This window comes from Molossus molossus, unplaced genomic scaffold (assembly GCF_014108415.1).
Source record: "Molossus molossus isolate mMolMol1 unplaced genomic scaffold, mMolMol1.p scaffold_m16_p_10, whole genome shotgun sequence".
In the NCBI taxonomy this organism is placed as follows: Eukaryota; Metazoa; Chordata; class Mammalia; order Chiroptera; family Molossidae; genus Molossus; species Molossus molossus.
In genome coordinates, this window is record NW_023425345.1 from 14141724 (window position 1) to 14156324 (window position 14601).

General features: G+C 44.3%; 1 protein-coding gene across 1 annotated transcript in view; it reads right to left on the bottom strand.

Annotated features, from left to right (window-relative positions):
- Positions 1-202: 202 nt before the first annotated feature.
- DRAM1 (DNA damage regulated autophagy modulator 1) overlaps positions 203-14601 on the bottom strand; it is a 39828-nt gene continuing 25429 nt past the window's right edge. The window contains exons 4-7 of the mRNA XM_036252058.1: positions 12377-12554; positions 5671-5729; positions 1701-1793; positions 203-690 (exon numbers count right to left, since the gene is read on the bottom strand). Of these exons, the coding sequence (XP_036107951.1) occupies positions 646-690; positions 1701-1793; positions 5671-5729; positions 12377-12554 (375 nt within the window). The 3' untranslated portion in view covers positions 203-645. The remainder of the gene's footprint in view (positions 691-1700; positions 1794-5670; positions 5730-12376; positions 12555-14601) is intronic.

The following is a 14601-nucleotide window of genomic DNA, read 5'->3' on the forward strand; positions in this document are numbered from 1 at the left end:
TTTCCAATCAGCTTCCTGAATCCATCCCACTACACGTGTGCGCACAGACTACCCCTCAGCAGCAAAGGCGGCTGAGCAGCGCCGTGCTCACCGAGAGTTTGCGTGAATGGTGGCTTTCGGGCTTTTCAACAGAAGCATTTCGCTTAGTGCGTCTAAAAACCAGAGCGTCATCCTTAGTGTTCATTTATTAGCTAAATCTCCATGATCACCAAACGCTGAATTGTACAAATGCCCTCACGATACAAAATTATACAGTTCATTCTCAAAATATCCTGATTTTACTTGTTAATGAATTCCTCATTTAGTGTATTTCCAGAAATCACTCACACACAAAGACACTACGAAACAGAATCTGTACAAAAATAAGAGCTCTCCATTTCCCGTAACACCTTGTCTTTCGGGTAATGAATTTGTGAATATAAAAAAGTGTCAGTTTAGAAAAGTATTAAAACATTGCTATGTCATTAACGCTCTGCATTCTCTAGGAAAACATACCTTTGGAAACAGTACAACTATTGGGAATGCTTAGTGACATTCAAGTCCCGGGCGCGCCACGGGCGCCTGCCGTCGGGTGGCGTTCACACCCTGTCCGCGCCACTTCTGCAAACTGTGACTGTCAGTGAGTAAGCTACCATTCTTCTTCCTTCAAATGTCATTATTGAGTTCTGTGGATATCCGCAGGGTGACGCTCTAGTAGAAAAGAAAAGAAAAAGGGTTGAAAGAAGGCGAGCCATCCCAGGGCCAGCTGTGACACTCCCCCCGAGACGTGACCTCACTACGGTTGGGGCTGAGTTTGAGTTGGGTCCTCAAGAATTTTCTTGGCGTTCTGTATCTTTTCAGCGAATCCCCATTTACTCGTTTCAGAATGTGAGATTTTACCTGTGGCCAAATCTGATAAGGCCCCACCTTCTCTCTGCCTTGGTGACATTTTTCAACAACATACTTTAATTTTTCAAAAAGACATATTTATGGCCCGGCCGGTGTGGCTCAGTGGATTGCGCATTGTCCCATGCACCAAGAGGTCACCAGTTCAATTCCCGGTCAGGGCACATGCCCGATTTTCTGGTTCACCCCCAGCAGGGGGCGTGCAGGGGGCAGCCGATCAATGTTTCTCTTTCTCCCTCTCCCTTCCTCTCTCTCTCTCTCTAAAAAATAAAATAAAATAAATAAAATAAAAATAAATAGCCCTGGCCGGTTTGGCTCAGCGGTTGGAGCGTCGGCCTGTGGATCAGAGAGTCCCGGGTTCAGTTCCTGCTAGGGGCATGTACCAAAATAAATAAATAAATGAATAAATAAAAATGTATTTAAAAAACATTTACAGAGGTGGGCGAAGAGGGGGGAAATGGGGGAGATCTGTAATACTGTCAACAATAAAAAGTAAATAAAATAAAACAAAAAGACATATTTTCTATTATTTGGAGCCAGTTCATGAGACCTCCTCAAAAAGAAAAGCACCAGAATGTACAACCACAAACATCACACCGCAGAGGACACGCGGAAACCTCCTTGGCTGGGAGAGCTGTCAAAGCCGCTTGCCTTTGGGAATAAACTAAGTTGCACAATACATATTTTTCCCAAACACATAATAGTAAAAAGAAAGAAAAAGCATGCTCTTATTTTCTTATGCAAGAAATTCACTCTGGCTTTCTTCCAATCCCAATTGTCAGCAATTTATAACATTTAAACCGGTAAATACCTACCTGGAACTCATGGATGAATGTTAGGAAGTAGAAAATAAAACCAAACGCCACTGTCCACTCACAGGTCGCACTCACCACGTGATATGCATAATCCTAATGACAATCCAAAAAAAAGAGAAGTTAGCCTAAACCGATTCACTTTGGTGGATGCACTGAAATAATAATGAGAAGGTCAGGCCGGAGGACAAAGCTGTCTGGGGAGCATCCATCCACCCCTTGAGGAAATACCGCCAGCGAGCCTCGCTGGTGAAGAGCAGAGCACCTGCCCCGTGAGAACGTGAGTGCAATTATTCCAGAAGTACCCCCTGGCTCTCACACGCTCTGGCATTAGGACTTGCCGACACAGTTTCAAACCGCAGAAGAAGGGCCACAGAATGGCTGGGAATGAGAAGCAAACGTGGACCCCGCAGAGACAGAACTTCGCAGGCAGAGCAGGACTTGCTCTCCAGAGGCTGGGAGTCCCCAGGCTGAAGAGCATTCAGCGTTCCTGCGGCTGTTCCAGAGACTGGGTGTGTGTATCTAGAGGAAACTGGCTAACTGTTGTCAACCGGGTTTTGTGTTCTCTGCTCCTACAGAAAATGTCAGTTCAGAACACAGTTCTGCTTAAAAGCTATGTAAACATAGCTACAAAGCAAATGCTAATGGGACGTCTGTACCCACTCCCTGTCTTCTTAGGGACAGAAAGGAGAACGGACAGCAAGAACGAGAATAGCACCCTTAACGGTTTGCTCAGTGGTTAGAGCATCGGCCCACAATGAGTCGCGGGTTAGATTACGGTCAAGGGCACGTACCTCGGTTGCTGTTCGTCTCCGGCCCTGGTCGGGTCGTGTGGGAGGCAGCCACTCGATGTTGCTCTATCACATCGACATTTCTCTCTCTCTTTCTCTCACCCTCCCTCCCACTCTATCAGAAGATAAATAGAAAAATATCATGAGGCGAGGAACAAAAAAATTTAAAAAAGGAGACTAGCTTTAATTGGGGTTCCAAAATCAGCTGCCTACGAAGGCCAGGAAATTAATAAAAATAAATAAAACTGATAGTTGCAAAAGGAGAAAAAAGTGGGAGCCCATGCTTATCAACTCAACTGCGGAAAAGGTGACACCAGCGTTGCTTTTAAAAAAAGAAAAAGTGTGTGTGTGTGTGTGTGTGTGTGTGTGTGTGACCTCCTGATTTTTAAATGCTGGAAACTTTTTATACATTTTTAAATACCATCCAAGTAAAAAACTAACGTCTGCATTTTGACGTTATGCACTTGCCTATTTAGGCCGGTGGACTGCCAGTTCTGATTTCAAAAGGTGACCTGGCCTACAGACCACAGGTGTGAATGAACAAATGTGTTGGATTGCAAGTCAGTTCTATGGTGACAGTCGTTTCCTTCGATCCACTTTTCATCCGCAAAGATTAACGGAGGCACATACGCTCTCAGACACCTCTCCTCACTCCCCCCATGGACGTTACCATCCGTCCACTCTTCTGCTCTGGGCCACCTTGGGGAGAACCTGACCAACGTACACTAGGGTAGAGAACAGAGGTGGCCCCTTTCGGTGACAGCACCAGGGGATCTGTCCCATCCCCTTATCATCCCGGGACAATAACGATAGCTTATAAAATTACGGCAGAAATTTCTTCGGCGTGATATTAATGAAAGTAGCTGAACCAGAAGTCCAGAGCCCTCCACTACCCAAGCCGGGGTGCAGGCAGAGCCCTGTACGTGCTACACGAGGTGAGCCAGTGACATCCTAATTCTCCCTCCCCGCAAGTCAGCCAGTCACAGGACTGCTCTGAGGCAGTACACAGTGAGGAGGCAGCACCTGGACCTTATTTATTCCATTCAGCGAATTAACGCAAAGGACTTTCTTTTCATTTGTTGGTATTGGGATCAGAAGGCAATCCAAGAGTGGCATGGTAATTTATGGAGTGACTAGAAAACCAGGTACTTTTCACATTTTTAAGATTAAAAGCGAAATGAAAAAGAAAAGATTTTTTATCGCCTGGGGATATGCTTTGACGAATCGTTCCCAGCAGCTGAATTTTGTTTGATTTGTGAGGGAAGATCTCCCCCCAGCGGTTGAAAAGTAAAGCACACCCGAGGCTGCTCTGAGTGAGGTCTTGCTTGCAGGAAGCACGTTGTTCGAATTTGTCTGAATCATTCTCCCCCTCAGCATCTTCAGCCTCTCCCTTGTCTCCTGCAGGCTCCCATCGCATGCCGAATCCTCTGACCACCCTGTCCCCAGTACCTTCATCTTATTTCTCCTCTTCCTCTAACCTCCAAGCATTCATTGACAGCTGAATAAATGAAGACTCCACTCAACACTTCTTTAACCTCCTGCAACTGACTTTCAAAGCCAACATTTTTAATTGAAACTGCATTTTGAATAACATCAGTAATGCCACCTTCCCCTAAAAAAAAGGTTCCTACAAAAAAACACTCCTCTCCTGGGGCGTCATTCATTCTCTGTATGGCATCTGGATTAACCATCACTTGCAAGTATCTAAGGGCATGAGTCCATCTCAAATCCAAACCTTCAGTCCCAGGTGCTGTGATGTTTGGTCTGAAAGTGACCGGTCACTCCACCCTGTGCTCTGATGGCTCTCGAGCCCACCAGAGGTCTAGTCCCATGTGTCTAATTGGACATGTCTCCTTGATGTTTTACTATAGCCCCAGACTCAACAATTCTAAAACCAAATCCACAAATGTCCTCCCACGAAATAATGTATCCTGTTAAGGACTCCATCTCTCTGTTCATGAGAACAAATTCTTTGATTCACCCAAGAAGTCACCTTTGATTCATCATGCCCTTTCATTCTCATATAAGTCACGTGCCAGCGCTCGTCAAGTATTTCCCCCCTAGCTCAGCCGGTGTGGCCCAGTGGTTAAGCATCGACCCATGCACCAAGAGGTCGCCGGTTCGATTCCTGGTCAGGCACATGCCCATGTTGTGTGTTGTGGGCCTAATCCCCAGTGAGGGGCATGCAGGAGGCGGCCAATCGATTCTCTCTCATCGATGTTCCTCTCTCCCTCTCCCTTCCTCTCTCTCTAAAACATAAAGAAAAAAACTTTTTTTGCCCTGGCCGGTTTGGCTCAGTGGTTAGAGCGCCGGCCTGCGGTCCAGAGAGACCTGGGTTCGGTTCCTGCTAAGGGCATGTATCTTGGTTGCAGTTTGTCCCTGGCCCTGGTTGGGTCGTGAGGGTGGCAACCACTTGACATGTACCTTTCATGTCGATATTTCTCTCTCTTTCTCTCCCTCCCACTCTATCCAAACAAAAAATGGAAGAAAAAAAAAAAGTCCTCAGGTGAGGATTAAAAAAAAAAAGAAAAAAAATTTTTTAAATATTTCCCCCCTATTACTCCTAATCAGTCTAGGCTGATCTTGATTTGGAATCTCAACTGCCTTCTCTGCCATCCTAACCCTGAGCTCCCTCCTCTTCAACCCATCCCAGGCTAATATTCACCCAGTAATATTCTCTCACCTTACTTTCCTGTCCAAATGCCTTCAAAGGCTTACTCTGGTCACCTAACTCAGGCATGAGCACCTCTTTCCACCGCCTAAAGCCTTGAACAAACTTGTCCCTGAAGATTTATCCCTGACTGTTCATGTCTCACTCTATCCTGGGCTGCACTATCCACCCTCACGGGAGCGGGCTCGTCCATGCTTCGTCGGGCTTACACAGCGCCATCCACGTTGCCCTACCTTTATACGTTCGACCTCTTTACCAACCCCAGATGAAGCGTTTCAGAGAGAACTAGGAAATCAAATTTTTTAAACTAATCTCAGGAGCCAACTGGAATTACCCCAATAGCTAATTACGACCCATGAACTGCCAAATAATTGGACAGTAACTTAATTATTGACTTCATATTTTACGACTTGTTCCAAGAAACGGTCGTGATTCTTTCTAAGGCCGCACCCAGCCACGGCCTCTTGTGACCAAGGTTTGACAATCATATTGAACATGACTTGAGTTTTACCTTTTCTTGTGGATTCCACTCCAGCTTGGTTATGGAAATTAGTGAAGCACAGGCAATCACTAAAAAAAGGAAATGGTTAGGGAAAGTACTGAAGAAAATGGGTCCTTTAATGTTAAAACTAGATTCTTCTTCTAATAATAGAATTACACAGCGTTTATATGTTTCAGCTCACCCCCATTAGGATGGCGACTATTGAAAAAGCAGGAAACACCAAGTGTTGGTGAGGATGCGGAGACTGGAACCCTTGTGCTCTTGGTGGGAATATAAACTGGGGCAGCCACTATGGAGACCAGTACAGAGGTTCCTCAAAAAATTAAACTAGAATTACCGTATGATCTAGCGATTCCACTTTGGGGGACAAACCCAAAAGAATTGAGAGCAGGGTTTCAAAGAGATATTTGTACATCCATGTTCATAGCAGCAATGTTCACAACAGCTAAAATTTGGGAGCCACCCAAGGGTCTGTTGACAGATGAATGGATAAGTATGGTACATGCAAACAGTGGAGTATTATTCAGCCTTAAAAAAGGAAGAAAATTCTGCAATATGCTACAACACAGATGAACCTTGAGGACATTAAGCTAAGGGTAGCAAGCCGGTTACTAAAACACAAGGACTATGTGATTCCACTTGTTTGAAGTACTTAAAGTGGTCAGAATCCTGAAGTCAGTAGAATAATAGTTTCTGACAGGAGGAGAGGACAAGAGGGAGTTGTTTCATGGGTATAGGTTTTGCTTTACGAGAGAAAACTTTATGGAGCGGATGATGGTGACAACTGAACAATGTGTACTTAACACCACTGAACTATACTCTGAAAAATGGTCAAGATGGTAAATTTTGTTGTGTGTACTTTAACAGAATAAAAACTATTAATACCAACATCTCTGCAATCAAAATAGTCTATATCAGCTTCTTATAAGCAAACCTTCCATTCAATTCTGACAACAGTTAAATGACAATGTGGAAATACAGTTATTCCTTAGCAAATACTCTTTCAGTTGTGCATAGCGAAATTTTAGTTTGTGGCTACGTTTCACTCAACCCCTGCTTTTTTCTCGGTATTGTTCCCAGTGACACTAGACGTTTAAATGTAGTCAAAGTAGCCCTGGCCAGTTTGGCTCAGCGGTCAGTGTGTCAGCCTACAGACTGAAGCGTCATGGGTTCCTGGGTTACATGACCCCTGGGTTATAGGTTCAATTCCCGACCACGTTCAGGAGGTGACCAATTGGTGTGTTTTTTTTCTCTCTCTTCCCCTCCCCCCTTTCCACTCTATCTAAAAATCAGTGGAAAAAATCGAGGATTAACAAACAAATAAATGTGGTCAAAGTGACTGATACAACCATCCAAGGTGGGTATTTTCTGAGTACCTTTCCCCCAAATACTACTTTGCCTAAATAAAAATATTGAATAAAAATGCTTTTTCCTGCCCTGGCCGGTTTGGCTCAGCGGTTAGAGCGTCCGCCTGCGGTCCGGAGAGACCCGGGTTCGGTTCCCGCTAAGGGCATGTACCTCGGTTGCAATTTGTCCCCGACCCTGGTTGGTTGTGCGGGTGGCAGCCACTCGATGTGTCCCTTTCACATCGATGTTTCCCTCTCTCTCTCTTCCTCTCTCTCCCTCCCACTCTGTCTGTATACAAAAAAATGGAAAAATGTCCTCGGATGAGGATTAAAAAAAAAAAATGCTTTTTCCTGCCCTGGCCGGTTTGGCTCAGTGGTTGGAGCATCAGCCCCAGGACCAAAGGGTCGTGGGTTCAAGTCAAGTCAAGGGCACATACTTGGGTTTTAGGTTCGATCCTCAGCCCAGGTCGGGGTCATTCTAGAGGCAAACAATCTCACATCAATGTTTCTCTCTCTCTATCCCCCCCTCCCCCCCTTCCACGTTATCTAAAAATCAATGGAAAATATCGTTGGGTGAGGATTAATAACAACAAAAATGCTTTTTCCCTAAAATACTATTTTCAAGGCAACATCTTTATGGAAAAATTAACATTTCAAAGTACCAAGGCTCACATACAAAAACAAGCTACAGAAATTCAAACTATTATCTTTTAAAAACAGACCTCTGTTGAGTATTTGGCTATAAGCTGAGCCCTTCCTCCCAAGCCCAAAGGATTTTACAAATCCAAGAGCTACATCCTGCATCTGACCTTGGGCCAGCCTCACACTGCCAGGGACTGAGTCTACTGCCCTCCAAGGACAGTGCTGTTGGCACAAAGGTGGTGACATCCATTTCGACTGAAATTTGAAGGCAAAAGAGAAAGTTAGAGAGACATGAGATGCTCTAACAAAGGTTTTACAAAATGTCAGAAATTCGAAGTGTTGCCTCGATGCCAAGTTTACAGTCTCCTCTTCCGCACCTACCCCCATATGTTGCAATCTTAGCACTTCTCAGTTTTTCAAAACTAACAAAAAAGCATAGATTCTCGGACCCTTTTATCATCATACTTCTGTTTCAAATAGTTTTAAAGCCTCTTAATTCTTTCATTTATTTGTTTGTTTTTAATTTTTTTTTCTTTACTGTTTTGAGAGAGAGAGGAAGGGAGAGAGAGATAGAAACATCGATGAGAGGGAACATCGACTGGCCGCCTCCTGCATGCCCCCCACTGGGAATCGGGCCCACAACCTGGGCATGTGCCCTGACTGGGAATCAAACTGGCGACCTCTTGGTGCCTGGGTCAACACACTGAGCCACACTGCCGGGCTCCCTTATTAGTTTTTCAGTTCCACTCTCTGGGCGCCAGGTACCACGCTGCAGGGGGAGAGGAAGAGGCGGGAGAAACACTGGCCAAGTGGACCGGGTCTCAGCTGGGTCCCAGCTCTCAGATGCAGTGCTGTCTTGCCAAAGGAAGAGCAGGACTTTGCTGGGTGAGAGGAACGTGCAGCACAGTGCTGAGGAAGAGGGAAAAGTCATGACTCAGAGTGGAATGACGTGAACTTACTCTAAGCGACAAGGTTTCAGGAGCCTCTGGGGCAGAGCTGCCCCCCGGGAACATGATGCCAGCCACCTGTGGAATGTTAAATTTTCCACTGTAGCAGCTGCGTAGTAGGCAGTTAGACAGGCATGAGTGGAGCAGGAGGGACAGGCCAGGTGTGCAATGTCACCAGGGTGGAAAGCCCCAGGTATCTAGCTACGGGCAAAACCCGGAAAACAAGGACCTCGCCCTAGGGCGACCTGTCCTCCCCGAGCTTATCACTAGTCATGCGGTCTAGGCCCCTCTTAGGGGAGGAACAAGCCTCGTATGACTCCCTCAACTATCACTCATTAAGCATTAAGCCCTCAGGACAATGAGGTTCTGACCCACACCCAATTATTTTGGAAGCACAGCCTCAGGTCTGTTGACCAGAGAGACAGAGTTTTGGTTAAACTGGAGATAACATCTAGGCCTCGGTAGTGTTTCAGCTCCAAGCCCAGAAAAGCCAGGCCAGGAGGGGCAACGCCATGGCTGACATCAGGACCTGCTCCGATGGCAAAGGACCCCTGCCCTGACACCGACCACACACAACCCTGAAAGGACACACCTGAAAAAGCTGGTGACTATGCTACGGAGATCCTCCCCACAACCTCCCCTAAGACCCCTGCTTTTAAAAAGGGGATAAAAACTCTTAGGATGGAGGACCTGGCTCTCTCTCTCCGCCGCCCTCTCTCATGAGCACGCCAGCTCCTTTCCCCACTCCCTTCTTTCCCCCGTGTGCACTCTCTGGGGACCATCCCGACCTTTCCCCGCTCCTTCCCCAGGTGCGTTCTCCTTGCCTTTCTTCCTCCTAAGCTCCAAGGGTCCTCCCCTTGCCTCTGTAATTTGTTCCCTGAGCCCATGCAGACCAGCTGGCTCACTTCTTTCATGGCTCACTTCTACCTCTGTGACTTTCTAAATAAATTTTTCTTGTATTTGAGTCTTGGCTCTGAATTCATTATTAGCCACAACTCAAGTACTGAGGTGGCTGAATCAAGGTCCAATCACCAGTAACAACTAGTGCTGTTTTGCTGCAAACAGCCACATTTTAAGAAAACTGAAAAAGAACAAATGAAATCAAGTTTAATAATATAGCTCCTTGTCCTGCCAGTGTGGCTCAACCCATGCACCAAGAGGTTGCCAGTTCGATTCCTGGTCAGGGCGCATGCCCAGGTTGTGGGCCCTATCCCCAGTGGGGGGCATGCAGGAGGCAGCCAATTGATGTTCTCTCTCATCAATGTTTCTCTCTCTCCCCCTCTCCCTTCCTCTCTGTATAATCAATAAAGAAAAAATAATAATAATAATATAGTTCCTTTAACACAATAGATAAAAAATATTATTATTTCTACATGTAATAATATAAAGAATTATTAATGAGATAATTTACATTTTTTTTTAGGTCTTTGAAATCTGGTGTGTATTTTACACCACGGCCCATCTCAGTGCAGACTAACCACGTTTCAAGTGCATAACAGCCACATGTGGCCCGTGACTACCATATTGGCTGGAAAGACAAGGTGGAGGGGGTGGTGTTCAGTCAGGAGAAGGACAGCGGGCAAAAGCAGAGGACAGGAAACAGCCACGTCTGGGGAATCTCAGAGCACGTGTCTCACGCAAAGGAACCTGGACTTTGTGCTGCCAGTTATTTTGTGAAGGCAACACTGTAGAAGCTGCTGCAAGACAGTTCACCAGGAAGGGCTTAGAAGCCTAATCCTAAAGTGCCTCCATTTCTTCACTAGTTAAATGAGGCCATTTTGCCCATCTGGTGTGGCTCAGTGGACTGAGCGTCATCCCATGGACTGAGAGGTCCCCATTCAATTCCAGGTCAGGGCGCATGCTGGGGTTTCAGGCTTGATCCCCAGTGGGGGGCGTGCAGGAGGCCGCCGATCGATGTTTCTCTCTCTCATCAATGTTTCTATCTCTTTCTCTGAAAAAATCGATAAAAACATATTTTAAAAATAATTAAATAAATAAATGAGGCCGTTTCACAGAAATATGACAGTAAGGAGAAACAAAGGCATTTCAACTATGTTTTGAACTACGTGTAAGTAAATATAAATACCACACTAATGTTTAAGGCCCAAGACTTTGCACATGGATGAATTTGTTCGAGTTAATGTGATACAGGGACATACCCTGTTTTCTGTGTGCATGGGGCAGTGAACCGTCAAGAAATGGGAACTCACAGTATGCGAAATTCTGAGGTCTAAAGTGCTTATTGTGTCAAAACTCTGTCTGATTTTAGTATTTAGAGATCTGTCTCCAGAGTTGGAAGAGAAGGGTTTCTACACCAAGAAACTCTGCATTTAAGGCTACAAACACTTCTGCTCTGCATTTCACAACTAGACAAGCTAAAGGTCTGAAGGAAACACATCTGAAGAGAAAGGATGAATGTCTTCAGTCCAGGAACACAAGAGAACTGAGAAGGAACTATCTTAGGGTATATACTTTGTCACTGAATTTCTTAACACTAGCATTGGTTTCCTCTGTGCTTACAAATTTTGTAATTAAAAATTTCCTTGCCTAGGATAAAAACAAAACCCAAGAACATGCGCAAAGTTTGCATTGTGTACAGCTTGTTTGAAAAGAGCAACACAAAGCTTAATATTAGAAGCACGTGGTATGTTATCACTCAGGCTTGCCCGCTTGATACCGCAGTCCAACCCAGACTAACAAAATGCCTAATAGAATAGTTCCTATTTTCTTATAACATAATAGTAATCACTACTTTTTTTTAAAGATTAGTGAACTTTATTACTTTTTTGTTCATCTTCACCTGAGGATATTCTTTCTTTCTTTTTTTTTTTAGAGATAGGAAGAGAGAGAAACATCTGTGTGATAGAGACACATAGATTGGTTGCCTCCCCCACAACCCCAACCAGGGCCGGTGATGAACTGCAACCGAGGGACGTGGAGGTACGTGCCCTTGGCTGGAATTGAACCTGGGACTCTTTGGTCTGCAGGCCGATGCTCTAACTGCTGAGCCAAACTAGCCAGGTTGTAATCACCATTTTTAATGACTCTGCAGTTTTCTCTGATAGGAGTGCAGATGGTGTTTGGAAAGATGGGGAATTTTCCACCCCTTGAAGACCATAGCTTTTTTTTATGTTCTTTGTTTAATGCTGAGAGAGAGAGAAATTTTTATTTCCTCTAAATCAGGACATACAAGCCTGATAAATTCATATTTTTCTTTCCCGTTGTTAAATTAAAAAATGAAATACAATTTTGAAAATAAAATCAGAAATAAAAAGAAAAGGCTACATATATTTTACCTGACTTGGAAATAAATAATACAGAGCTTTTAAAAAACTCCTAATATGAATGAGAAAATCAAACCATCTATTCACGACAGGCAGGAAGGACATTCTGACCTTTTAGGACTTCACAGGGCTATTACTTTAAGTACAATATCAATATTTGGTGTCTTTAGCCAAGCACTCCAAAGAAAAATAAATACTTTCACGTGGCTGGTCAAACCGCCCCTGGTGGAAAGAAAGTAAATAGAGACTGAAGTTTTCTGACATTTTTCCATCCTTCCTTTTATACCTTCTATCCCCCTGAACATTCTTTTGATGTAACCTGGCCATGTTGAGACATTCTTAATGATTTACACTTTTCTCCCAAAGGTTCTTCTGAAGTTATGGAAACCTGGCTGTTAACCTTTGTTTCTTTTTCTTTTTTTTCTTTTTTTTGCTGGGGGGCGGGTAGGGGAAGGTGTTCAGCTTGCAAGGACACCGACAAATGTAAAAAGGATACTGGGCACGACAGCGGCGCAGGAAATGAGAGAGATGGTTATCCGCGTGCGGCACGTGGGGAGGCTGTTCCACTGGGGGCACGATTTGTAAGAGATGATGGACTGCAGGAACGTGTATGCCACCCCGCAGACAAAAGCCAGAAGCGCGCCGCCATCGTGGACCACGGGGACAGCCAGCTCCTAGAGAGAAAGTCACAGGTATGCATTACCCCACGTGAGCCTGCTCACCCCACACACCCCCGCACTCGCTCCCTCTGGGCTGTGCGAAGCCATCACAGATGTGCACGCCCTGGCCTGTGGGCAATGCGGCGGCTTGCACAAGATCACCAAGAGTCAAGTCTTTCCCCACAAGGAAGTAAATGTTCACCTCAAACTGGGGCACCGGGGATAAGGACAGAGTGATGTCCACCTTAGAGGTGGCGAGTGGGATGTGGAGTCTGGCTGACCTGGATAAAAAAATCTTGACTCCACCACTGAGCTTTGCGACCTTCGTTTAAAACCTCAATTTCTGATCCGTAAAATGGGCATAATAATTTCTGCCTTGCAGGTCTGCATTGAAGCTTTGTGGATCAATTGCATTCAAAAGTACACGAAGGTGCCAAGGGTGGCTTGGGGTTTTTAGGCTCCCTGCACCCCAATAATCTCTATTTGTCCCTCCCAAACTACCCCAAATGAACACACAAATCTAAGTAAAACACTACTCTTGCAATGCGAAGACAACTTCAAATCAAGTCCCTGGCCCCTAGCCAGCTCAACAAGAAGCCAGTCTAGGCAGAAAGCCCCAGATGTGGTCCTAACAGACCCATCAGGGAGCTCACTTTAGGCTCCTTTCAAATGTTCAATGGGCACCTACCTTCTGGTATAACAATGATTGAATGAGTGAGTCTCCACGTGAACTTAAAATTTTTAATTTTACAAAAGAACAAGTTCAAGTATTGTCCGAGAAAGCCTGATTTTGGCTTAACTCACTGTCCACACCTGTTCTCCAGATTGTTTGTTTTTTTTGACCACCCAGGTTTCCGTACACCCACTGTGTTCTCCATCCAGACTGCTCACCAAAAAACATATTAAATCTTTATTCTTTACATTACTTCCAGTTGGGCACAGGGTAATTTGAATCAATTTTCATTCAAACTCTTTTTTAAAAAATCTTTATTCTCCAAATGGGAAAGGGGGATCTTTAAAAATTTTTATTGCCAGGTAGCAAACCTAGGAATATAACCACTTGATTTGTGTTATATTCAAATAAAACTGTGTTAACAATCATAACATGACATATCAATTTTCCATTTAGTAGGTACAGATTCTGTATAGTTAGGATATTGAGAATGGGCATATAGATTTAGGAAAGTTATATGTGAAAAATAAAATACATTCTACTCCTTTTAAAATGTACAAATAGCCCTGGCCTATTTGGCTTGGCACTTAGAGTATCGGCTTGAGGACTAAAGAGTCATGAGTTTGATTCTAGTCAAGGGCATGTACCTTGGTTGTGGTTTGTTCCTGGCCCTGGCTGGGGTCGTGGTCGTGTGGGAGACAACCAATCAATGTGTACTTCTCACATCCATGTTTCTCTCTCTCTTTCTCTCTCTCTCTCCCTCCCTCCCTCCCTCTCTGTCTGAAGATAAATAGAATAATATCCTCGGGTGAGAATTAATAAAAAAAAATGTATATATACCTTTAAGTACTTAAAGAATTTAAAAAAAATAACCATTGAACTGTACACTTAAAAATGGTTAAGATGCTATATTTTGGCTGGCGTGGCTCAGTTGGTTGGAGCATTGTCCCATACACCGAAAGGTGGTGGGTTTGATTCCCAGTCAGGGCACATACCTAGGTTGTGGGTTCCATCCCCAGTCAGGGTGTGTATGAGAGGCAACTGATCTTTCTCACATCGATGTTCTTTCTCTACCTTTCTCTTACTCTCTCTAAAATCAATTTTTAAAAATGGTTAAGATGGTAAATTAGATGTTACTGGTATTTTACCATAATTTAAAAAATAATTATAATCCAAAGGAAATGAAATCATCATCTCAAAAAGATATCTATACCCTCATGTTCATTGCAGCATTATTTATAATAGACAAGACGTGGAAATAACCTAAGTGTCCATTATACAGACACACACACACACACACACACACACACACACAATGGAATATTATTCAGCCATAAAAAAGAAAAAATCTTAGTGTGGGGAAGGCAGGAGAAGGGTTGGAGCAGGGAG